Source organism: Pelodiscus sinensis, chromosome 20 (genome assembly GCF_052426305.1).
Source record: "Pelodiscus sinensis isolate ZL-2025 chromosome 20, ASM5242630v1, whole genome shotgun sequence".
NCBI classification, from domain to species: Eukaryota; Metazoa; Chordata; order Testudines; family Trionychidae; genus Pelodiscus; species Pelodiscus sinensis.
Window position 1 is genome coordinate 7,767,692 of NC_143071.1, and position 24,613 is coordinate 7,792,304.

The 24,613-nt window shown below is 51.1% G+C and overlaps 1 protein-coding gene across 1 annotated transcript in view; it reads left to right on the plus strand.

Annotated features, from left to right (window-relative positions):
* Positions 1–24,613, plus strand: part of RGS9 (regulator of G protein signaling 9) — a 77,399-nt gene that overhangs the window by 35,544 nt on the left and 17,242 nt on the right. The window contains exons 10-16 of the mRNA XM_075903962.2: positions 9,708–9,737; positions 10,368–10,429; positions 15,329–15,442; positions 17,314–17,429; positions 17,912–17,999; positions 19,163–19,301; positions 22,810–22,895. Of these exons, the coding sequence (XP_075760077.2) occupies positions 9,708–9,737; positions 10,368–10,429; positions 15,329–15,442; positions 17,314–17,429; positions 17,912–17,999; positions 19,163–19,301; positions 22,810–22,895 (635 nt within the window). The remainder of the gene's footprint in view (positions 1–9,707; positions 9,738–10,367; positions 10,430–15,328; positions 15,443–17,313; positions 17,430–17,911; positions 18,000–19,162; positions 19,302–22,809; positions 22,896–24,613) is intronic.

Here is a 24,613-nt window from a genome sequence, read left to right on the forward strand (position 1 = left end):
AACCTGGGAAGCCTTAGCCTCCCACTAGTTCGAACTAAAGGGCTACACAGCCCTTAGTTCGAACTAGCTAGTTCGAACTAGGCGTTAGTCCTCGTAAAATGAGGTTTACCTAGTTCGAACTAAGCGCTCCGTTAGTTCGAATTAAGTTCGAACTAACGGAGCGCTAGTGTAGCGCATAGGAAAGTTAGTTCGAACTAACGTCCGTTAGTTCGAACTAACTTTCTAGTGTAGACATACCCTGAGATAAACGCCTTCTCCCAACGCCCTCCTGCCTCTAGCCATAGGCACCGACTTCTCTTCTTGCCGAGAGAGTGCTCAACATCCTCTGCTCCAGGCACCATCCCCCTCCACTCCTCCTGCCAACCCCCCTCCCTGCCTCTTCCCCCCACTTCCCCTCCTTCCCAGAACGTGAATGCTGTGAATCAGCTGTTTGCGGCACTCTGAAATTGCTTGGAGGGAGGGGGAAGGTTAGGTCAGCCTGGGGGGGGAGGGGGGAGAGAGCTTGGTGCCGGTGGGTGCTCTGCACCCTCTAATTTTTCCCCTGTGGTTGCTGACCCCCAAACATGCCCCCTTTCCTCCTGCAAACTCCCTCCCAGAGCCTGACCCCTCACCACCTCCCACACCCAAATTCACTCCCAGCGCCGGTCGCCTCACCCCCTCCCACAACCAAACGCCTTCCCTTGGTGAAGCAAGGCCCGGGGGCCATCTTGCTGCGTCTCGACTGATGCCTAAAACCAAACCCACACCTCCCTCGACAAGCAAGCAGGCACCAGAAACTGGCTGCCCCATGGGAGCTGTGGGTGGATGTTAACCCTCCCACCCCCATTGCTCATTTCCATGGGGCATCGAATAACGAATGGCCGGCCTCGTTTACTGGCCCCTAGGGGGCGGGTGTGAGAAGCATGTTCGGTGAAATGCCTGAGGAGAAAGCCAGTCCTGCGGTAACAAGAGATGCATAAGCACGGTGAGACTTCATAACCACACCTGTATCCTGAACAGTGAGATCTTCTCCTCAGATCAGCTGTGCTGATTTACAGCAGCTGAGAATCTGGCTCTTTACCTTCGGGCAGCAGCAACTCAGAATCTGGATGAAAACCAGCAACAGAGCCCCTTAAATGTTACCTCCCCATCCCTTCCTCCCATGATGGAGTAGCAAAGGAGGACTTTTATGGAAGAGATGGGGCTGACCCAAAACTCCAGATCTAAATGCCACCTGGACCCGTTTTAGTTTTGAACTGTGATCCAGAAATGAATTCTTTGTGGGCTCTGTGCACCGCATGGGAGAGTCTTGCTTGGGAGACCGACGCTTTCCTCTTTCAGTCACGGTGCATCCGAATGGGGTGCCCAGCAGCGGATCCTGCTGCTGTGGGCGCTTCGTCTCGAGAAACGGGGCTGTGCGTGCTGCTTGAACGCCGATGTGAACCTCGCACCGGAGAACACTTTGCAGAGCCTCTGATGGTCAGATGAGACCGGCTGGAGCCTCTTGCTAATTGGCATTTTGATTTAAGCCTATACTGGGACCACAAGCTGCTGCACTGGATAATAGTGATAATTTGCGGGTGGAAGGGTATTACTCAATTAATCTGTTTTACACTCATTAAGGGTAAATGGCTCTTGGCTGCTGAATGATAATTCCTCTATAAATCCAAGGATTGGATTTATCTCCCTGTTGGGAGATGGTGCATGGGAGGGTGATTCTGAGCCGGAATGGGGCCTATATGCGTAGAGGGTTGGGGGAAGGTGGCGGTATGTTCAGAGGGGATCTGAAATTAGCCTAACAGCTTGTCTAACTGGCGAGTTAGCGCGCAGCTAGCCGTGGGGGTGTGTGTAGATCTATGATGCAGTAGCTGCTGCTCGGTAGCTGGCCACAGGGACCCTGTGTCCTCTCGCTAAAAGTTCACTGTTGTAATCCCAGTCCAAGGAGCTGCATGTCAGGACCTGCTAGGAAACTTTCAGTGTGCATGTCATGATCGTGAGGGTTAGCCAGCAGCCTGGAGACTAAGGGGTTAACTATGTCCCTTACCTAGCCAGGTGGAGGGGCCAATAGGAATGTAGGTAGGAATTTCAAACTGGGACAAAGGAATTTTTGTTTTTTTCCTCCTTTGTCTCTGAGCAGTTCTCTCCAGCTATTGAGGGGGACAGACACTATGTCTCCCTCCAAGAAAAGGCTCTTTCTTCACTTTCTGTAAGTAGGATAAAGTTTAGATAAATCCGTTAGGTCATGGGTTCCCAAACTGGGGGGCGTGCCCCCTTGGGGGGAGGTGTGAAGAAATTCCAGGGGGGGGGGCGTGAGGCAACCCAGTCCCCCCTCAATCCCACCTCCCCCCCCAAAGTTTTGCTGCTATTTTGGCCCCAGTCAGTTTCTTTCTTCTTCTTTTTTTTTTTTTTTATTTTTAATTTTTAATTAACTCAACAAGTTTTGCTGCTTTTGGCGGGGGGAGTGAGGGTTTCACAAAAATCAAAAAGAGGGCATGATGCCGAAAAGTTTGGGAACCACTGCGTTAGGTTTTATTGTTTTATGTTTTGGGTATGGGATCTGATGTCTGTGCACTTTTTAAAAGATGTTTTGGCTTTTCTTTGTAACTAAGTTCTAGGAGGAGTTTCTCCACGAGTATATTATTTGTTACTTTTCCATCTAGTTATTATGCTTGCAACAGGCATATTGTGGTGAAAATAAAAGTTTTCTCTTTTCTTTTAATTAACCTGGTATTGGGTGATGGTGATGTCTTGCTTTGTATTTTAGGACTGAGATTTCCCAAGTGATCTCTCCCCTGATTTTTCACATCAGTACTTGGGTGGTGGCAGCAGAAGTTTTATTCCCAAAACCTAGGGTTTTAAGATTTTGGGGGGGGGAGTTTTCTACCAAAGCCTGGTAGATAAGGTTTTGGGGTACACTTGCTGGCCCCCAATTCTGCATTTATCATGCCAGAGTGGGGAAGGAGCCATGACATGGTGGCAGCGGTTCACATGGCGAGTGAGTGCACCCCAGCTTGCCAGGCACTAAATCTCTGTGTGGACAAGCTGTGGAGAGCCAAGAAGCCTAGAGCATTTTTACAAGTCGCTGGGATGGGATTTTAGCGGAGATAGAGGCAGGAACAGTAGAGATGCGTGGGTGGGGAATGTTGTGGGAGGACGCTCAGGGGAGCGAAGTGCAGCTGTGAGGGCGAGGTGGCTGGGATTTCTTCTTTTGTTGTCTTAAAATGCTTAAGTGTGGAGGAAGGACTGTCAAACGCTGCCAGAGGAACAGCTCTGAAGATTGCAGCTCTCTCCCTCTTTGCATAAAGCGTGATTCCTAGTGGTGAAGGGGGAAACACATCTGTAATGGGGCCAGGCCCGAAGGCCAAAAGGGCCATAGAGAAGTCCTCCCAGCAGGCTAGAGTGGCTCCAGCCAATCAGGAGCCAGGAGAGCCTACAAAAGGACCTGCAGGGCTAGTGGCCTCTCAGTTGCAGCCCAGACCTGAAAGGGAGAGGGTCAGGGGTGGCTGGTTGGCAGAACCAGGAACAGCTCCCACTAGAGAGTTAGTGAGAGTGATGAACTGAGGTAAAATCTTGAGCTAAGAGCAAGAAACTGTCTCCAGGAGGAAAGGCCCTGGAGGCACCGCTCGCTCCTGAGTGAGGAACCAAACTGTGAGAAAAGGGACACCAGGATGGACCCCTGGTAGGTCAAATGGGGGCGCTCACGGGAAGTGAGTGCCACCCGTTACACCATCCAGCGGCCCATCCAGTCCTCAGCTTTCTCCTGAAACTCTGGGCTGATTACGCTGCGGACTGGCGAGTTGGAGGAAGGTTTGTCCGCTGGGAGCTGGGCTGAGGATCAACAAGTCACTGCCACAAAGCTGCAGGGAGAGGTGGTGGCTTTGGGGGCCTCGCTCTAGGAGAAAGCCAAGTGCCCAAGAAGGAAGTTGCCTCCTAACGGTGTCGTGCCTTTGGGAGGGCCCAGCTGCTCTTTCAGAATCCGTGTGTTTAAATCACAGCTCTTGGGTGTGAATTCAGTACTAGGAAAAGCAAGCGGCAAGTACAACTGTCTAGAGCCAGAGACGACGGGCATTATCCTGCAAACCCAGCAAAACTCCCATGAGCCTTTTGGAGAGGATGGGGATTGTATGTTCTGTATTGTGCTCATCTTTCCATTCACCCCAGATTCGGTGTGCTCAGTGGCTCTCAACCCTTTCCATGCCGTGAGCCCTTCAGTATGGTGCCTCTGGCACCACACGCTTCCCCCCCCCCATGCAATTTGGACTCGCCTCCTATCTAGCTGGGATCCCCCTTTAGCGTAGCAATTTGGGAGAGGCAGGAGCCATGACCTCTGACACCTGCTTGTGGCCCTCAAATTGGGAACGCAGCAGGTGGCTGAACTTTGACCTCTCCCCCGGAGGGCTCACTATGCCGGCCTCTTCAGCTCGGTGCCACGTTACCTCTTGCGGCAGGGCCAAATTAAGGTCGCTCCTCCTGCTTCAGAAACAAACCCACGTGTCTTGTGAAAGGCTGGCTCCCTGCATCCCTGGCTCTCCCGGAGTGCCTCATGGCAATCAATGCAATGGGCATTGGGGGAGGGCAGGCCTCATTCCTAGACGTCAGCCGAACCCTCTGGAACCCTTTCCCAATGGACCCTGCCCAGCACTGAGCGGGAACGGGGGTGGCATTACAGCCCAGAGAGAGCGGAGAAGAGCTTTGATTTTAGTCTGAAGACCTGCTGTGTCAAAATCATTCACGACTTTATTGCCAAGCAACTTTTAATTTACTCTCTCTCCTTCTCTCTCTTTCTCTTTCCCACCAGTGATTTGTCTCTCCTGTGTGTGGCATGTCTGCCTGTCTCTGAGACCCGGGAACTGTTGTGCTGTAGAAGATGAGGGCATCGCAACTTCCATGGAAGCCGCCTTCCACCCCTTGTGCTGGCATCCTCCGTGTCTGTCAGAAACATCCCCCCCGGGATAATAAATTTTGGGGTGGGGGAAGTGGCTTTAATTTAGATTATTTTTCTTTCTGATCTAAAGCCAGGTCTACACTAGACCCAGCAGCTCGGCTCGAGGTACGCGCTCCCAGCTATGTAGAATATGTAGCTGGAGCTGGTTTACCTTAAGCCGAGCTTGGAGGCTTCTCCCACAGTGGCTGTGTCTAGATTGCACCCCTCTGTCGAACGAGAGATGTAGATTAGGCTTGTCAAAATTGCTAATGAAGTGGGGATTTAAATATCTCATACTTCATTAGCATAAACATGGCCGCTGTTTTTTTTTTCAACACATGAGCTTTTTTGAAAAAAACCCCGGCAGTCTAGCTGAGATGGGGATCTGTCGAAAAATAAACCCTTTTTCAACAGATCCTGTAAACCTCATTTTTTGAGGAATACAGGATCTGTCGAAAAAGGGTTTATTTTCCGACAGTTCCCTGTCTAGACTGCCATTTTTTTTTTTTTAAAGAAAGCTCCATGTTGAAAATAAGCGACGGCCATGTTTATGCTAATGAAGCGCAGGATATTTAAATCCCTGCTTCATTAGCAGTTTCGATGTGCTTGATTTGCATCTCTCTGTCGACAGAGGGATGCAGTCTAGACGTAGCCAGAGGGAGGCCGACAGGAGCCAATGATCCCATCAGCTTCCCTTACGCCTGGCAAGAGCAGGAGTACCAGCGGGGGCCTTAACTAGACATGCTAAATCAAACTCCGATAGATCACTCACAGCAGTGGCGCTCTTCTGCGGCATGAAGCGTTAGCCTTAAATCAGCCGCCTCAACCATCCTCATACCTCTACAAATGGCATAGTTGAACCAGCACTTGTTACCTCTGAAGGGTTCACTTCTGATTATGTCTCAAGGTTCCTCAGGAAGCTCAAAAGTTCCTATGATACATGAACTAGCTTGGTTGGAATAGAGCGGTAGTTTGCCGAAGAAGATACTTTCTAAGGTAGTAGAAGTGCTGTGGTTTTCAGTCGGTCCTATGGGAATGAGTCGTAGCAGATGATTTTTCTGCCCTGCATGGTTTGGATCTGCAAGAAAGACAACACGTAGAAATGTGAGGAATCTCTCTGTGTCTTCAGTGGTGCTAGTTAGCTGGCAGCACCAAGTCAGAACAGGAAATGTGTATAAACACAGGTGAATGTTAGCCCCCATATGTAGTATGCCATCAGATCTCACCTGATGTGGCATTGAAAGACGCAGGTGTTTTCCCATTGACTCCCCTGGGCCCAGAATCAGGCCCAGTGTCACAGACACAGGATTGCAGATCTTAACTAACTATTTAATTTTGAGCAGAATAACATGCCCTTTGATAATGAGTCTGCAGCCCAGACTCAAGCAGAGCTCCCATTGTCTTCAAGTTTTCCAGTACTAATCAGTTGGTATCATGGGAGCTTTAAACTCCAAGCCTTGACTGCTGTGGACACCCACTGATTTCCATTGGAAATGGAAGGCTATTGGATCCCACACGAGTAAAAATCATATTGCACTCTTGAGTGGCTGCGTTTCCCCCTTGTGTTAGCCTCACTCTCATTCACATCAGGTCTTACATGTACCTCGTAGGGAATCGTTCCCATTGGTGCAGAAATTGTTTTTGCTTTTCCTATTAGCCTGTTTGTTTCAGCTGAGGTTGTGTTCACTGCTGCAGGTCAGAGCTCTTCATATGTCCAATGGATGTCTCTGAAAAAGACCTCCTGCTGCTTAGCATGTCATGCTGGTTAGCTCTGTTAGTTTGCATTAGCATCATGCTGCTCGCATTTGTGTTAATGACTTAACATGGTGGCTATGGGTTGCTCTGTTGCATATCCCATAGTCACTAAGGTGGTGAGTTTTATCTCATCAGGAAACAGCTGGGCTGTGTCTACACTGGGCCACTTATTCCGGAAAATCAGCCGCTTTTCCGGAATAAGCTGCGAGCTGTCTACACTGGCCCTTGAATTTCCAGAAAAGCAACGATGCTCTACTGTACAAAACACTGTTCCGGAAAAGGGCCAGTGTAGGCAGTCCAGTAGTCTTTTCCGGAAAAAAGCCCCAATCGCGAAAATGGCAATCGGGGCTCTTTTCCGGAAAAGCGTAGCTACATTGACCACAGACGCTTTTCCGGAAAAGCAGCCTGCCAATATAGACGCTCCTTTTCTGGAAAAACTGAAAACGGAATAGTATTCCGTTTTAAGCAGTTCCGGAAATTCATGCCAGTGTAGACACAGCCCTGGGGTTTAGCTAAGTGTGCAGATTGTCTCCCTCTGTAGGTGTAAAAAGGTGCTGTGAGCAGCTGTAGCTCTCTGATCGGAGCAAGCAAGCGTGGTGTTGGTGGTCTGAGGGGAGTACGCAGAAGTCAGGAGAAAGCAGAAGGAATGAATTCTTTTTGGGGGGTGGGCCAGAGGGGGTCTGGCCCCTGGACTGGATTTGTTGTGTAGGGCATATGTATATGACTCACATGGCATGGACAAATTCTGAATAATGGATGGTTTCATTTAAAAGAGAAGCATCAAACCTCATGTCTGCAAATGTAACCTTCAAATGGTATTACTCCAGGGCAGCAATATTGATGCCAAGCCTAAATGAAGGGCTCACTCCTTCATCCCCTTTGCAGTCAAAAGTCCCATGAATGGCTATAGGCGTGTTGCCTGTGGAAGGCAGGCAGGAACTAGCGGAAGGCAATCCCTTTGCTCCTGCAATTAATCTTCAGTAAGAGCATGGCACTAGACTTTGAATCAAGTTTGCAAACATTGGGGTAGCAAAGAAGTGTCCTGGGATTGCTGCCTCAGATTTGAGGCATAGATCTGAACTTGTAAGTCCTGCCTTGGCCTATGAGCACTAGATGGGAGAGATTGCGTGTGACCATCTGTATGAAGAACCATTCCGGCTACAAGGCGGTGAAGCCATTCAGACCTTTTCTAAGAGTATAGGTTTATTGTAATGTCTCTCCTTGTCTCTTGAAGGATTACTAGAGACCCCTCTTTGTTCTTTACAAGCTATAGCCTATGTTAGCAGACTCTGGCTTTGTATATCACGGAGCAGGGCATGACAAAATGCAGTCTGGGTCTTACTCAAAGGAAGGTCCAAGTTAGGGTACGCTTTCCAGAAAGAAATGTGGTGGAAAATGGTTCAACATATTTGATTTTGATGATCTGCGAGGAGGCCTCTTTGAACTGGGTTTGGTGCTGTGTTTGGTAGCCTCAGTCAGTTTTCCAGTGTTCTCAATTAGGAGGTTCTAATATCATGCAAACGGAACTGCTGTGAACAGCTAGGTGTGAAAAAGCCAGCAGCCGATCTGCATTGGGGCCTTCCCGGCTGAGCGGCACAGGGACTAGAACAAGGTGGGAGAATTCCCGTCTGTCCTCAGTACAGATGCAGCTGCCAAGCTCAAGGCTGAGGTTCTCTGGCAAGGATTTCCCTATACCCCCCCCCATGTATACCCCCTGTGAATTTCCCCAACACCCCCTCCCCAGTTTTGTGAACTATGGTGCCATACAGCCCACCTTCACCCTCACGCTGACGCCCCTCTTGTAAATTTGAACCCCTCCCTAATTTCAATTCAATTCCTGGGGAGGCTAGTGTTCACTGGTGAGCCTTGGGGGAGGACACACACTAGTGCTGCTGGTCTTGTCAGTCCTGGACCAGCTCAGTGGACAAAGGATTTGGATCTGTAGGGTTGTCATGCCCGCATTTTTTGGCCAATGCTAGCCTCCCACAAAGCAGTCCATGTCACTGATTCTCCCACAGTGTTAATTAGATGGGATAAGTCTGAGCGGCAGCTCTGAAGATCACTGAGGACAGCTTAGCTGCATACTTGTAATGGGGAAGTCGGTGCTAAAAAGCAAGGTTTTAGATCGGGTTGAGGAACCTCAGACCCAGGGATATTTTGCAGCCGCTGACTTGCCTGGATCCGGCTCCCGAGGCTCATGGGGCGCCTCCCCCCAGCACTGGAGAGCCCAGTGTTGGCACGCCAGCCTCCCTGCTGCCCGAGAGCATGAAAAATCTACTAGGCTAGGCCCACCTAGGCGCTGGTATATGAGGGAAAGGTGGGGAGTGTCTTTCTCCTCAGTTGGTGGCCACAACAATGAGGATTTGCGGGTTGTTGGTTTTTTTTGGCTTCTCACTTGTGTGCGGTTCCTGACCCAAAAAAAGGTTCCCCACCCCTGTTTTAGAGGCTTGCCTGGAAGATCCCTGTCTTTACCTGCCTTTTCTTCTCTCTCCCCCAGTTTACTCAAGACAAGGTAACTGCGCTGCGCTTCAAAGGCAGCTGCCTGAATAAACACCCTGCAGTTAATTTCTTGCCTTCAATTGCTTGTTCATTGGTGGATGACATATAACACAGTTGGAGCGATTCAACTCACAGTTTAAGCACCTTTGCACGGCAGATATTGTTTCTGCGGCTTTTTAATGGTGCTGTTTACATTTTGCAATGTATTCTTGTCTCCTTTCACTGATCTTGAATGATCTAATCTGTGTCTGCTAAATGTATCTACTTTAGCGCCATTAGAATAACCCTGTAACTGACTGCACATAGGCTGTGATGGAGTGGGCGGCTCTAGACAATATATACATCTAATGGAACCACATAGAGTGTATAGATGCACTTAGCATTGACGATACCCTGATTAGATGAGTTGCTTGCCTGTATTTGTTTTTAATTGTAATGAGGATTAAACATGAGAGAGGTGCCCAAGAGGGAATCCTGAAACTGCATTTTCTTCTTTTAAAGAGTACTTTTCAGCACCCACCCACCTTTAATATTTTTGCTTCTTTTACAGAAAAAAACCATTGATGTTTATAGAAGAGAGGTAATTTGACCGTCACTTCTTTGTCAATATGAGGTGTTTGTCTGTTGTTGGAATATGTGCTGCATTAGTGCTTCTTATACACAGGTCATCATGGTTCCTGCCACCAATAGCTGTCAGCCTAATGCATTTTCAAGAAAACACTCTGCGTGCACTGCTATCAATGCTAGCAAGAGTGGGAAAACTCTGAGTGGGACTAGATAATGGGGTAAAAACACTCGCACCATTGCTGAACATCGGTGGAACTTCACCAGTGGTACAGCCATGATGGGAAATACCCCCAGAGTTGCCAGCGTAGAAACAACTAAATAGCAATGATAATTGCGCACCTCCATCCGCCAGAACAGTAGTGCCATTGTAGCCATTATGTCGTTATTACAGAGCATGGGGAACTGCAGCTAATTACTTGCACGTGATAGAACATTTTCGTGACATTTGAAAAACCCCAATGAAAATAACTGTGGTGATAAAATAATTCAGTGACTCTGGGCCTTCATGGGCACCCACGTGTTAGGAGAGATGCTGGAATTCTTGTCACTGTTCTGCTACCTTGCAGAAGGGGGGAGCAGATGCCCAGCTTTGACCCAAATGACTGCAGTTCTGCTAACTACAAAACCTATCTATGCCTCTTAGATCATGTACTACCAGCAAGCCATCATGAAGTCCACAGTGAAATCTTCCGTCTCCCTCGGAGGGTAAGTTCTGATTCCCTTATGCTTCCTTATTCCCTAATTAGTCTTAAATTCTCTCCCGTTAATGAGCTGATTAACCTATTTACTCTGACAGCTGGTGCAATCGATAGCACGGCCGCACACAGTGCTCTCCGGGCGCAGTATCTCTAGGCAGTGTAATCACTGGATTGGAAACTGGGAAGAAAACCAAGGGCACCCATAAAGCAGAGAAGGCTCCAAGACCCCGTCCCAGCATGAAAAGCCAGTTCTCCAGTGGGAGCTTGGCCGTAAACTTATATGGGACCAGGATCAGGTCGTTAGTTAATATTCCAGTGTCCCAGGGTGGACTCACCACCACGGCGCCTCCTGCTGGTAGCCCTGGGAATTAGTTTTTGTCTGCTCGCTGGATGCCTCCCTTTGGCTGGGGTCTCCCTGTTTCCCTCTGCAGTCCGGACCTGCTTCACTCTTGGGCCACGGTGTCCTCTTCAGGACACTGCCCGCCGTCAGGGCCCACTCCAGTCTGTTTTGGCTCCCTTCTGTGGGGATTGATCAGTCTCTGCACTCCAGGGCCAGGGAACACTCAGTTCCCCTCCCAGGGAACACGCACTTCCCCTGTACCCTCCTTGTTTCACTGCCCCACTGTCAGTCTTCATCTAGCCCCTGCCTCCGGGGCAGACTGCAGTCTGTCATGGCCACTCACCATTGGCAAGGGGGTGCGGACCTGCTGCCTTGGCCTATCCTGGCTGGCTCTCTGCAGCCTTCCTGCACTCAGGTCTGGCCTCAGGCCCTGCAGCTGGGAAGTTTGCCTAGCCAGCGCTTCCCCAGCCCTGCCTGCCTCCCCCAATACTGCAATATTTCCAGGAAGCCTCCTGCTTCCCAAGTAGCCAGGTCCCTCCTGCTCTCCAACAAGAGTTCAGTCCTCCCCTTTCACTCCAAGAGCCCTTCTTTATATAGCCCCCAGCTGGGCCCTAATTAGCAATAACTGCCTCAGCTTGGGCTTCGCTCGCAGCCCTTTCTCAGGGCTGGGTTATGCCCTGAAAGGGCCAGTGCAGGGCAGATGCCCTGTCACATCCAGTTGCAACCCAGGGAAACATTGAGCAGGGACTAAGGGGTAGGTACCCTGTCATATTCATCACCACGCTCGGTGCTTCGACAGGGAGTCAGTATCATTGGCCAGCATCCACGACTAGCGAGGCTGAAGGACCATGAATGTAGTTCTGGGTTACGTTCAAGTTCTGGGTTAAGAGGAAAGAGTTAGTTGGGAAAACCAAGCGGAACAAAGCAGCATCACAAAAGAAAAATCTTTGCCCGCTCAGCCCTCCAGCGGAGTCGCACAGCCTGGTGCGAATCACTCACAACCCCTTCTGGGGCACACACTGAACAGGGGCCGAGGTCCCTCTGCATCTGTCTCCCCACTCTGCATGAGAGCGGTGCCTGCAGGGCTTCCTATCCCAGAGACAGCCTCCTTGCCCGTGCCTTAGGGAAGGGGTTGGCAACCTTTTCAAACCAAAGAGCCAAACTACATCACGATTCAGAACTAGTGGTCAACAAAGAGCCGTATAAAAACGACCATTTGCAGTCGTTTATCATTGCCATAATGATTACTCATAGCATAAATGGAACCTTGTACTCACAGACTTTATTTGGTGGGACTTCTGCTGTTGCATCTTCTTGCACATTTCTTTGAAATTGACATCATAACAGGTCAAATCCTGCTTCTTGCACATTCAGGCTGTCTTCTGTCAATCTTATGGCAGGGAGCCGGCGGTGCAGGAGTCTGGGTTGGGGTGTATGATGGACTCAGGGAACAAGATTGGGCTGTGTGGGAGTGTAGGAGTGTTATGGCAGAGGGCTGAGTATTTGGGGATGCAGGAATTTGGGGGTGTGGGGGGTGCAGGAGTTTGGGGGTGTGGGGGTGCAGGAGTTTGGGGGTGTGGGGGCATGAAGGGCTCAGGGCAGGAGGTTCTGGTGTATGATGGGCTCCGGGTTGGTGTGTGGGGGGGTGCAGGAGTGTTATAACGCTGCAGCCAGATGGGGGCTGGGCCCCAATTGGGGGCTTATTGGCCAGGCTTCATTTTTAAATAAAGTAAAATATTATGTGCAACACAAAAGGTTTCAGCATTGCATTTATTTATGCCAGAGGTGGGGAACCTTTTTTGGGTCAGGGGCCACACAAGCGAGAAGCAAAGAAACCAAACAAATACACAAAAAAGCCCTCCAAAAACCTCCAACCCTCACTCATGTGACCCCCAACTGAAACACCTCACTCTCCTGGTGCTCCAACCCCATGGTGCAGGGAGGGACAGGGAGGACTGAAGTTCAAGGCACCAGGCCAGATTTAGTTTTTTGGGGTTCCAGGGTTGGTGGGTTTTGTGCCCCTCCCCCCGCCTCTGGGGTGGAGCAGAAAATGAGGAGCAGCGGGACAGGGCTAACAGTGAATGGGATAGGGATGGGGGTGCAGGATCTGGGTAGGAGGTAGGGCGCTAGAGCAGGCTGGGAGTAGGGTGTCCGGCCAGGGGGCAGGAATGGGTTGGATACAGGGTGTCTGGGGGTGTGGAGAGTATTCAGGCTGTGGGGCTGCAGGAGGGAGAGAATTTAGGGGGCTATGGAGGAAGGGCAGGGAAAGACAGCAGAGAACCCAAGTCCTGTCCCATGATCCTTACACATGGAGGCCACCATTCCTATCACTGGGCGGATGCACTCCGGGGAGGATTCTTTCTGCCCCCTGCCCTGCAGCCCACCTGGTACAGAGCCATGACCTGGGAGAGGATTTCCCCACACGTGTTTGAAATGGTCACCTGCTTGAGGAAGGCCTGGAAGGAAGGCACTGCAGTCTAGTGGCTACAGCAGGGGAAAGGCCCTTAGGAGTTCTTGTTCAGGGCCTGCCTCTGCTTCTGTCTCCCCTCTGTGGTGGCATCAGTCTCTCTGTGCCTCCGTCTGGGAATTGGAGCTGACGGCACTGGCATAGCTCCCAGGGGCGCTGTGCTGCTTAATCGGCCGACACGTCACAGAGTGACTAGCCCCGTCTCTATACTGGGCCAAACCCAGTTTCCTCAGCTGTGAGCCAAGCTCAGAGATCAGGCCTGACTCGAATCCGTATTGGTTAGGGCAGAATCAGTCTCCAGACAACACAGAATCCTAGAACTGAAAGGGGCCTGGAGAGGTCATTAAGTCCAGTCCCCTGCCCTCACGGCAGGACCCAGCACCATCTATATCAGGGTGGGGAACCTCTGACCCATGGGCTACATGCGCTTCATCAGGGTTAGCTGCTGGCGGGCTGCAAGGTGGTTTGTTTACGGAGTGTCCGCAGGCACAGAGTCTGGCCTGCAAGTTCCCCGCCGCGATCTAGACTCTCCCTGGCAGATGTTTCTCTAATTGGCTCTTAAAAATCTCCAGGGATGGAGAGTCCACAACCCCCCCTAGGCAATTGATTCCAGTGCTTCACCACCCTGACAGGCAGGAAGTTTTTCCTAATGTCCAACCTAAACCTCCCTTGCTGCAATTTACGCCCATTGCTCCTCATCCGAGCCTCCGAGATGGAGAATATGCCCACGTGAGAGTATTTTATTGATCCAGGAGGCGCTGGAAAGCCTGGATCGTTAGCAGGACAGTGCAATGTAACCTGAGCAGATGAGTTTAGATTTGTAGCTCAATTAGAATATATGGATTAAACTGAATTATGTGAGTGCTGAATGCCAGGGCATTTCCACTGAGAAGATAGTATCAAGCATGCTGGTGTCAAACCGCAGTCTGCTTTGCGCAACAGCATCTTATCACTATAGGACCCATGCCAAGGAGTCTATTCGCATCACAGCTTTGGCCAGTGCACACCCAGCTTTGAACATACAAGAGCAGCTTAGCCTGGGATGAATTTAAACACAGAAACCTAGACAAATTTTTCAGAAGTGAGGGGGGAAAAAACCTGCCTTTCGCCGGGTGTCAATGAAATTGGTTGTAATGGTAAGTCCAGCTGGTCCCTGAACTCAAGGTGGGACATTAAGTGTTTTTCTACTTTGCTCCTGCAAGAGCAGAAGAGCTTTTGTCTTCACAGAGAAAACGGCTCAAAATGCTCTGCAGAGCAATGAGCTGGACAGTCGCCGTGGGCAGGAACATGGTAGCCAGCATGCGCATGCTCCACCATGACCCATCCCGTAGAAGGGAACCCCCTGGGGCAAAACAAAAATGTCACGTTTTTAGCAAGGAAGCTGCTCAGGGCCCTTTTTGAAGTCTCCCCATAGCCCCTCTGGATGCCAGTCCAGGTTCCTGCAACATCTGTTTTTCTTCCTGTCTGCTACCTTCTGCTCTCTAATGGGTGTCCTATCAAAGCAGCCAATGGTTGGACAGAGACTGAGCTCCAGGTTCTATTCCCTTGTCTGCTTCCGACGTCACTGCGGGACATCGGCTGTCTTAAATGCCGCTCCCAAACTCTGGGACCCTCCCACCCCAAATCAATGGCTGCTTTTGAAAGACAACATAGAGGGCCACCTTTGGTGGGTGATCTTGTTGGGAAAAGATTCATTGCTCTTTTGAATGGTCCTTCATGCCCGGAGATCCCATTCAGGATCCAGACCCCTGCATGCACTTAAGCCACATCTTCATTCCGCAATCGATCTTCTGGAGTTCGATTTAGCGATTCTAGTTAGGACTCGCTAAATCAAACTCAGAGGACGCCCCCACCAGCGTCCAGAACTCCTGCTCTTGTCAGGAGTAAGGGAAGCTGATGGAACCGTTTGTTCCCGTCAGCCTACTGCTGAGGGGATGCTACCAAGTTTGGTTTAAATGAAGCCAAGCTGCTAGGTCTAGTGTGGACCTGGCTTTAGGAAGAGGCCCAAGTCCTTTGTAAATAGTTGTCTTAGGTTTACAAACATGCTGGTTGAAATGCTGCCTGCAGCTGATCACCTAGTTCATCTGAACTATTTTCAGGATCGTGAAGTACAGTGAACAGTTCCTCTCCAATGACCCCATCATGTCTGGATGCCTCCCCAGCAATCCCTGGATAACCGATGACGCGGAGTTCTGGGAGCTCAATGCAAAGCTGTATGTATTTACTCCCCCACCCGCTTGTGGCCGTTATGTTGCTGGAGATTGAAAATGAGGAAGCATTGCTGTAATCGTGCTATCCGTTCTCCTGTGAGAAGTGTGGCTTTCCTGTGCATGATGTAGCTTGACAGCGAAGTGGTCAGCGATCCTCTGTCAGGGTTGACATCTGAACTCGCTGCATCATCTGCTTTCTCTCGAGGTGTGGTCTTCCTGAACGGTGTGGGAGTTTTAAAAGTCATACCAGGCCTATTCTGTGGGCCTGATTCTGTTTTTGGATGAGTGTAAGAGGCTCCCCTTCACCCAAGAGCAAAATTTGGCCCATTACGATCAAGGTAAAGGTTGAACCTCTCTAGTCCAGCACTCTCTAGTCCAGCGCCATGTGTGGTCCGGCATGATTTTCGTTAGCCGGATGTCCACTTTTCATGGGTGTGGCCAAGTTTCCTGTGGTGCCATAAAGTTTGGTTACAGCCACTGTCCTGGGTCTCAGTGTTCTGTGTTGTTATTTAGCTCTAATGTACCCCTAAATGTCTTCTAATAGCCCAGGAAGCAGTGGAAGTGTTGGTAATGCTGATAGACAGTATTGACCTCCTGTGGTCTGGAAAACTCTCTGGTTCGGCACCGGTCAGGTCCTGAGGTGTGCCGGACTAGAGAGGTCCAACCTGTAGCATAGCTCAGCTAAATTATGGGCATGGACCCCAGTTCTCAGGTCTATAGGCAGGCAAAACTTCCCCAAGAGATTTCTTTGCCTAAGGGCCAAAGCACCCTGATTCAAACACTATGGCTATGTCTACACTGGCACCTTTTTCCAGAAATGCTTAAAACGGAACAGTTTTCCGTTATAAGTATTTCCGGAAAAAGAGTGTCTACATTGGCAGGATGCTTTTCTGGAAAAGCCCTTTTTCCGTAAAAGCGTTCGTGGCCAATGTAGATGTGCTTTTCCGGAAAAAAGCCCCGATTGTCATTTTCACGATCGGGGCTTTTTTGCGGAAAAGACTACTGTGCTGTCTACACTGGCCCTTTTCCGGAACAGTTTTCCGGAAAAAGGACTTTTGCCTGAGTGGGAGCAGCATAGTTTTTCTGGAAAAGCAGCTGATTTCTTACAGTAGATCGTCAGTGCTTTTCCGGAAATTCAAGGGGCTAATGTAGACAGCTCGCAGCTTATTCTGGAAAAGCGGCTGCTTTTCCGGAATAAGTGGCCCAGTGTAGACACAGCCTGTGTGTCCTAGGAATCTCTTCCCTTGCCAATGCTCACAGGAACTGGTCAGTTAAACTGGGTACACGCAAGGCTGGTGACAGACTTCATTGGGCCCCTGGGCAAAGTGGGAGGGGCTTGGCTCTGTGCCCCTTGGGAAGGGGCGGGGCTAGCTGTTAGCCTCCTACACCCAGGCCTCAGTGCTGCTCGAACCATGCTTCGTGGGATTTAAAGGGCCTGGGGTTTCAGCTGCTGCTGTTCCGGGCGACTGCCCCCACTGGCGGCTATGGGTACATGGCGGTACTGTGTTGCTGAAGGAGCACAGCAGCCGCAGCTCTGGCAGCCTCCTGTCCAGATGGGCATTTTGTGTTGGTTTTGAATCTCACACCAGTGTAAATCAGCAGCAGCATATTAATGATGCAGCACCAGTATAAAGCCGGTGTAAATCAGAGCAGAATCGGCCCCTCCGAGTCTCATTCCTGATCCCGCTGCGCCCAGGGCGATTTAATTGCCGCTTACCTAATGGGCTGACCTGGCAAGCTCGTTACGGCAGAGCGGGGAACTCTCCTGGCACGCCAGCCAAGGGCGCGCTGCTTTTAATGAAATGTGTGGCTCCAATCCGGCAGTGAGCTGACTCCAGCGGGAAACAGTGGTGTCTGTGTTGAAATCTTTGCAGAGTGGAAATCCCTACCAGGATGCGTGTGGAGCGATGGGCCTTTAATTTTAACGAGCTGATCAGGGACCCGAAAGGCCGGCAGAACTTCCAGCTCTTCCTGAAGAAAGAATTCAGTGGTGGGTCTGTGTCCCTGTGCCTCCCCGTTCAGCCCCTCTGCGTCACTACGGCACATTTCCAATCCAGTGGGGGCAGCTCAGGGGCTATTTTTAGAAACCTTATAACCGGGTCCTACGCAATAATGGGAAGGCCTAGAGGAGCTGGGCTGTGGAGTCAGTGCATGCAATACCATCTAGTGGCAGAGGACGGAAAACACAGCAGCAAAGAAACCACTCCGCAAAGAGAGTTTGTTGCTGGAGCACCTGCAAATTGACTGGTGTTTAAAAACAAAAGAAGATTTGTGTCAATGTTACAGGCACTTAGGGTGAAATTCATCTTTGTGCAGAGAGCCCTCAAACGGATGTAACTGTCACAATCCGGGTTTCAGGAGCATGTCCAACAAATATCGAATCGTGTGAATTCAATGTCGAGTTTTTATTTCGCTTCCCCGCTGTTTTCTTTGTCTCTCTCCTGCTCTTGTAACGGATCCCTCGTTGCTCAGGAGAGAATCTGGGATTCTGGGAAGCCTGTGAGGACCTGAAATATGGCGACCAATCCAAAGTCAAAGAAAAAGCAGAAGAAATTTACAAGTGAGTGTGAGGACTCCTGGGTTTGCAGCCAACCTTCCTGATGTGTGGCTATCCCCATCCTGGCCTTGTTCCGCTCTCCTGGGGGAATAGCGTAGTCCTGAGTATCGGCCAGGATTTCCTTTGTGAGCCGGCCAGAAGCACACGTGGGAGATCGTCCCTGTCAATGTGCCCATTCATCTTTTCCAACCCTGTGTGGATTTTTTCCACTCACGTGCAGCATAAATTTTGTGCGCACCGAGGAATGTGTGAAGGTGCACCACCAAAATAATCCGCTGGGTGCCATCTGAACCTTTCCTGAGCAGCTGCACAAGCGCATGACTCACAGGGGACACTGGTCCCAGTGTAAGGAGGATGCTCCTTTACATAAAAACTAACAAACATTATTTTGTTATAAAGCAACTTCCCCCCCTCACCCCCATCTATCCAGGTGGCTCATACAAGGAAGTGGGCTAGTCTGATTGGAAGACAAAACCTCTCAGTTAAGTCTTATTCTGTGCCATTCAGCCTCCCCTTCCCGGTCGGGAGAACAGGAACAGTATTATGTCTGTACGTCTCCTTAGCCTTAGGAGGCCTCATTAATCAATATTTGTGAAAGTACTTAGAGCTTTCCAGAGGAGAGACCCTCTTTGAGGGCCTACCCCGAAGCCTGCTGGCGTCTGGGGGGAGACAGCCCCACAGCGGGCTTTGGAGCAGGTCCTGAGTGCAAAACATCGTTAATCCTCAGAGGTGATCCCGTGGCGTGGGGAGGCCCTGCCCCTTCCATGCCCACGAGAGCCCAGACCACCCCCCTCAGGGTGGCCACTGCTGGCCCCTGCCTACCTCCTGCCACATGTGGCCACTGACCCTTCCTCCCTCCCTGTCCTCAGGCTTCCCCGGCCCCAGAGAGCCAGCAGGCCGCAGCCCCAGCCTCTGCAGGGGGACTCTGGGGGAGCATGGGCGTGGCTAGGTGAGGCAGTGTGGGAAGGCAGTACCAAATTGCCCCCCTCCTGTTCAAAGCACGTGGTGTCTGGTTGCACCTGAGGCGCTCATTACTGCCCATGGGTGTGAGAGAGCCACGGCTCAGGTCTGGCTGGCAGTTGGAAGCACATTTTTCTTTCCCTCTATGGACGCTCAACAGCCTCCATGAGTGCTCCCCTCATGACCTCGCCCGTTTCTGGTTTCAGACTCTTCCTGGCTCCCGGGGCGAGGCGCTGGATTAACATTGACGGCACGACCATGGGCATCACCGTCCGGGGTCTCAAGCACCCTCATCGCTACGTTTTAGATGCGGCGCAGACTCATATTTACATGCTCATGAAAAAGGTTTGCAACTGGCTTACGCGCCCTGAGGGCGTCCCCGGCGTGTCTGTGCCTGTCCGGGTCCCGGCGTGCTAGCTACCGTGGCTCCCAAAGTCTCCTCTGTGTGAAAGGAGGCACCTTGCTGCCCTGCAGAGGGAAAGAAATGGCTGATCCCTTCGCCATCTGGTTAGCGGATAGACGTCAGGGCTCTGAGCTAGGACAGGGGTTTTCAAACTCGGGGCCACAGCTCGCGAGGGCCACGAGACGCTTTGTTTGGCTGAGCGGCCGCAGGCATGGCAGCTTGCAGCTCCCTGTGGCCACAGTACGCTGTTCCCGGCCAAGGGGGGTGCCCATTCCTGACCCACAGGAGCCGCGGGAAGTAGTGTGGCCGCAGGAGGTAGTGTGGGTGAGGCCACCACTTCCTGCAGCTCCTGTGGGTCAGGAATGGCGAACCACACCAGGGGGAACTGCGAGCGGCCAGGCCTGTGGACGCTCAGGTAAACAACGCATCTCGCAGCCCGCAAGCAGCTTCCCCTCGCAAGCCACAGCCCAGAGTTTGAAAACCCCCGAGCTCGGAAGTTTCAGTCTGGAATCTAAACTCTGCCACTGACTTACACTGAGCCTTGGACAATTCACTTAGCTCCTGTGTCCCATTTTTCCTGTGTGTAGTAGGGACGAGAATATTGTCCTAGACTATAAGGGTATGTCTACACTATCCCGGTAGTTCGAACTAGCGGGGGTAATGTAGTCATCCGCAGTTGCAAATGAATTTCCCGGGCTTCATTTGCATGAAGCCGGCCGGCGCCATTTTTAAATGCCGGCTAGTTTGAACCCCGTGCTGCGCGACTACACGCGGCACGGAGTAGCTAGTTCGGTTTAGGCTTCCTAATCCCAACTAGCTATACTCCTCGTTCCACGCGCGGCACGGGGTTCGAACTAGCCGGCATTTAAAAATTCAAATCCCGGGCTTCATTTGCAACTGCGGATGACTACATTACCCCCGCTAGTTCGAACTAGCGGGGTAGTGTAGACATACCCTAAGGCTAGATGCAGGCCTGCTGACGGGGGCGGGGAGAGCAATTGTCCCAGGGTCTGGCAATTCAAAGGGGCCCAGGGCTCCGGCTGCCGTCATTGCTGCTGCTGAAATGATAGCCGTGATGATTGGAGCCCCAAGACCTTTAAATCGCTGCCTGGAGTGTCTGGGCAGTGCTAAGGGGCGCAGGGGGGCACAGTGCTCTGGGCAGCTCGGCCCTGCCCCTTCTGTCCTCAGCCCCACCCCTTCTGGGAGTGCACATCTGCCCCTCTCCCCCATGCCTTGCTTCGCTGGCTAGACGTGATCATTATGATCCTCTAGCCCAGAGGTGGGGAACCTTTCTTGGGTCAGGGGCCGCTGACCCGCAGAAACAAAATCAGTGGGGGGCTGCACACCAGTGAGAAGCAAAACAAAAAACAAAAAAACCAAATCCTTCCTGACGTGGCCTCCGACTGAGAAGCAGAAAGATGCTCCCCACATTCCCCTCACACACCAGAGCCTGGCTTTGGATTTGTGTGCTCCAGCCCTGCGGTGGAGTGGGGGGGAACTGGAGCACTAGCGCAGGGTCTCCAATGCTGGGGGGAGGGGGAGAGGGAGGGAGCCCAGCCCTCAGCCTCAGGGGCCAGATTCAGGGAAGCTGGGGGCCGCATCTGGCCCCCGGGTTCTGCGGTTCCCCACCCCTGACTTAGTCTGATCTCTGAATGACACAGGCCAGCGGTCTTCCCTGAATGAATGGGTGCTGGGAGGCCGTATGAGTCAGTGTTTGTCTAGTGCTTTGCAGTGTTCTGCGGGCGCCCGTCGTCGTGGCTGTTCTGTGGGAATTCTAGAATCTCTAGTCAGTCATTTTGCACCCCCGGATCTAGTCCACCTGGGGCAGGATGCGCATTTTAGCACAGAGCGTTCCCGCGCTAGTTGTATCCCGGGATGCCGAACCGCCCCGCAAACGGTGACTTTTGGGCCAAGAACGGAGGGTGCGGTGTTGCCCTTGAAAAATGAGTTGTTTGCTCTGAGTTTTCATGCACTTCCCTGGGTCCTGTTGTAGATCTGGTGCTGGAAGCTGTGTTGACTCTCAGATGAGTCTGTGTAATCCATTAGACTATGGGGAGAAGAAATAACGCCCCTGCTCAGCCCTCCTCTCGTTTGTGATCTGGGCAGTACACTGAGAAAAAAGGGGCATTGGGGGCCAGATCGTCATCCGGGAAAACTGGCTTTGAGGTCAGTGGAGCTGTGCTGTTTTGCACCAGCTGAGGGCAGAGCCCTGCCCTAGATCTTGAATCACACTGGCCCGACAGCGACGGTGCGTCTGCCCTGCAGTGAAAGACCCCAGGCTGACATTTCACTCAGGCTGCAGTGTAGATATTTGGACTCGGAGTGGCGCATGGGCCCTGAAACCCCACGAGCCAGGTGGGACTTAGAGCTTAGGGCCGAATGTCTGCACTGCTATTGGGAACCCTGCATCCTGAGCTGTGTGAGCCTGCTTCGGCTGACCCCTGCTCTGAGACTCAGTGCAACGGGGGTTTTATTGCTGGGTCGATGTAGCCTAAGCCCTGGTCTGCACTAAGGCTTTATTTCGAAATAACCCCCTTCAGTCAAATGAATAAGCGGAGCAACCACGCTACCAAACCCGTTGTTTCAAAAAAACAGGCCGCTTATTTCAAAATCTGCTTTCCTCAGGGAATAACACTATTTCCGAAATAGTTATTTAGAGATAGTGCTAGAGTGGACTCTCCGGTGACACTATTTAGAAATAACTACCCCCCAGAGTCAGTCAAACTCATTTCTCCCCAGTGCTTCTGGGGACTCTAATTGGAGGTAGCGCATCCACATTAAGGGAGCCGGCCTTGGATTAATTTTGAGGCTTCCCTGTAGCGTGGACACGTGAGTTTGAATTTGTTATTTCAGGAGTTATTAAATTGATTTTAGTTCTTTCGAAATTGTCTGCTATTGTAGACATGCCCTAAGACGGTGCTTCTCAACCTTATTTTACAAAGTACCTCTTTAAAAAATGTGTAAGTACCCCAAGTACCTACAGATTTCAGACACACACACTTTTTTTCTACCCTTGCAACACATTTGTTTAAACAACTTAATTGTAGCTGGGCGGGCGATGTAATTTTTGGGTGTAAAAAGTACAAAAATGGTAAAGTGCTGTAAAACTTAAAACAAAAATTCAGTTTTCTCCAAATTTCAGTTGTGGTGATGTACCCCGCAAACTTCTCCCGAGTACCTCTAAGGATACTCGTACCAGTGGTTGAGAAACACTGCCCTAAGAGACCTTCATCTTAAGCTAGGCTTATCCATCCCTTTAGTTCTGAATTCGACCTCGGGGACTTCACTGCCACCCAGGAAGCAGTTGGTTTGAATGAACAAGTTCTCCTGGGTTGCTGGGCGAGATGACCAATGTCTCAGCCTCATTGGCTCCAGAGCAGCTGGTCTCAGATGATGTTAATTCGGCTGTTTGCTCTCCATAACTACCACTTTCTCTTTTCCCGCTAGTAGGACTCTTATGGTCGCTATTTAAAGTCTCCCATATACAAGGAGATGTTGGCCAAGGCCATCGTGCCCCAAGAGACAGTGAAGAAAAGGCAAGTAAATTGGAGTGTTTTTGTGGGTTTGGATTGCACTGGGGATACCAGAAGCCTGAGTTGTAGTGGAATTACGGCGATTGAGACATTTGCTTAATGAAAGCGGGTTTTTCACTACGATGAAGTTGGTGAGCCCCATGGAAAAGGCTCTGACTGTACATAAGCCGATCTGACAAGGGCTAAATCCCTTTTGAGGCTGCATGGGAAGGCTGTGCTTGGTGAACTCATAATATCCTGTCCCCAGGGGGTGCTTTACTTCAGATGTGAGAGAACCTACACTGGGTTAAGCGAGCCCATCCAAAGCCTGTGGGATTTAAGGCAGGATGGGGTAACTATGTTCTCCCCATGGCACTTGTGTGTTGTTAGCGCTCACAGCCCTGCACTCAGGCAGCTGTTTACACAAGCGCAAAGCGGAGTAGAGCAGTAGTGTCTTAACGCTGCTGGCACAAGAGGCAAGTGTCATGCCAACAGAGTCCGGTCGTCTGTGGGTGGAATTGAACCTGGGACCTCTGCAGCTTAGTGCGTGAGCTGCTGCCACATGAGCTAAAAGCCAGCTGGCTTTCAGCTAAGGCAGTGGAGCGGACTCATTATTCTCTCGGCAAGCAGTCTCAGTGCCTCTTGATGGGGCGCTGTCCCACACCCAGAAGCTGTGTGGGTTGCACAAGGCACTGGAAAACTAGGCTCCACAAAGCAGTTTCCACATCCAAACGTTGGCGTCTCCGATCGGCTGCCTCAGCAGTCTCAGGGACATCAGGCAGCCTGGTTTAAGTACAGTTGTCTCATCAGGACAAACTTGCAGTGTCAGAGCCAAAAGAGATGGCTGTTGCCTCAGGACAGGGAACGCTTCTCTCTGTGCCCCGGACACAGCCCATAAACTGGCCTTGCAAGAGCCGTGATCAGAAGGGCTGATCCTAAGCCCATTGAAGTCAATGGAAAGACTCCTGCTAACTTCATGGGGCCAGAGCTGGCTTTAGGCCGATTCGCCTGATTCCCCCAAATCAGGCCCCATGCCTAAAAGGGCCCCACGCCCTAAGCCGCTGTTTTGGCTGTATCAGAGGCAGCAGCACGGGGTACCAGACAGGAGCTAATCTGCAAGGGGAGCCAGTTTAAAAACCAGCTCCCCTCATGGACCAGCTGCCTGTCACTCCATGCTGCTGCCTCTGATACAGAGGCAGCAGCGTGGGGTGGCAGCAGCCCCTGTCTGGGGGGACAGTGTGTAAGGGGAAACTCCTCATGAAGGGAGGGGAGTAATTTGCAGCCAACAGGCAACACTTTTCACTAAAGAAAGTGGTCTGGGTGGGGTTTGAGCATTGATCTCATGGTGTTTCTCAACCTTTTTGATGCCAGGGACTGGCTTGCTGTCATGGTCACCTTACCCATATACAGCTGAGTAGAGCACCCAAAAATGTGGGGCACCGCTGGGTCTTTATGTCTATCCACCCCCCTCTTCCTATCCCTGGTCTGTGGCTCTGCTTCCTCTGGAGAGGATCTAGTAAACTTAAAAGTGAAAAAGCCGGCCAGCGCTATTAGCACATCGAACCAACCTGTGAGAGAGCCATTCAAGTGGTAATGAAGCCATTTAATAGGCATCTGCCAACCCCAGGTCTGTACCATCAGTTTCTGGAGGTTCCATTAGCCTCCAGGACCTTCGTTTGAAATTTGCTTTCATTAGTGTGCTGCTGAAGATGATAAAATCACAGCTCTGGCAAATCATCTTC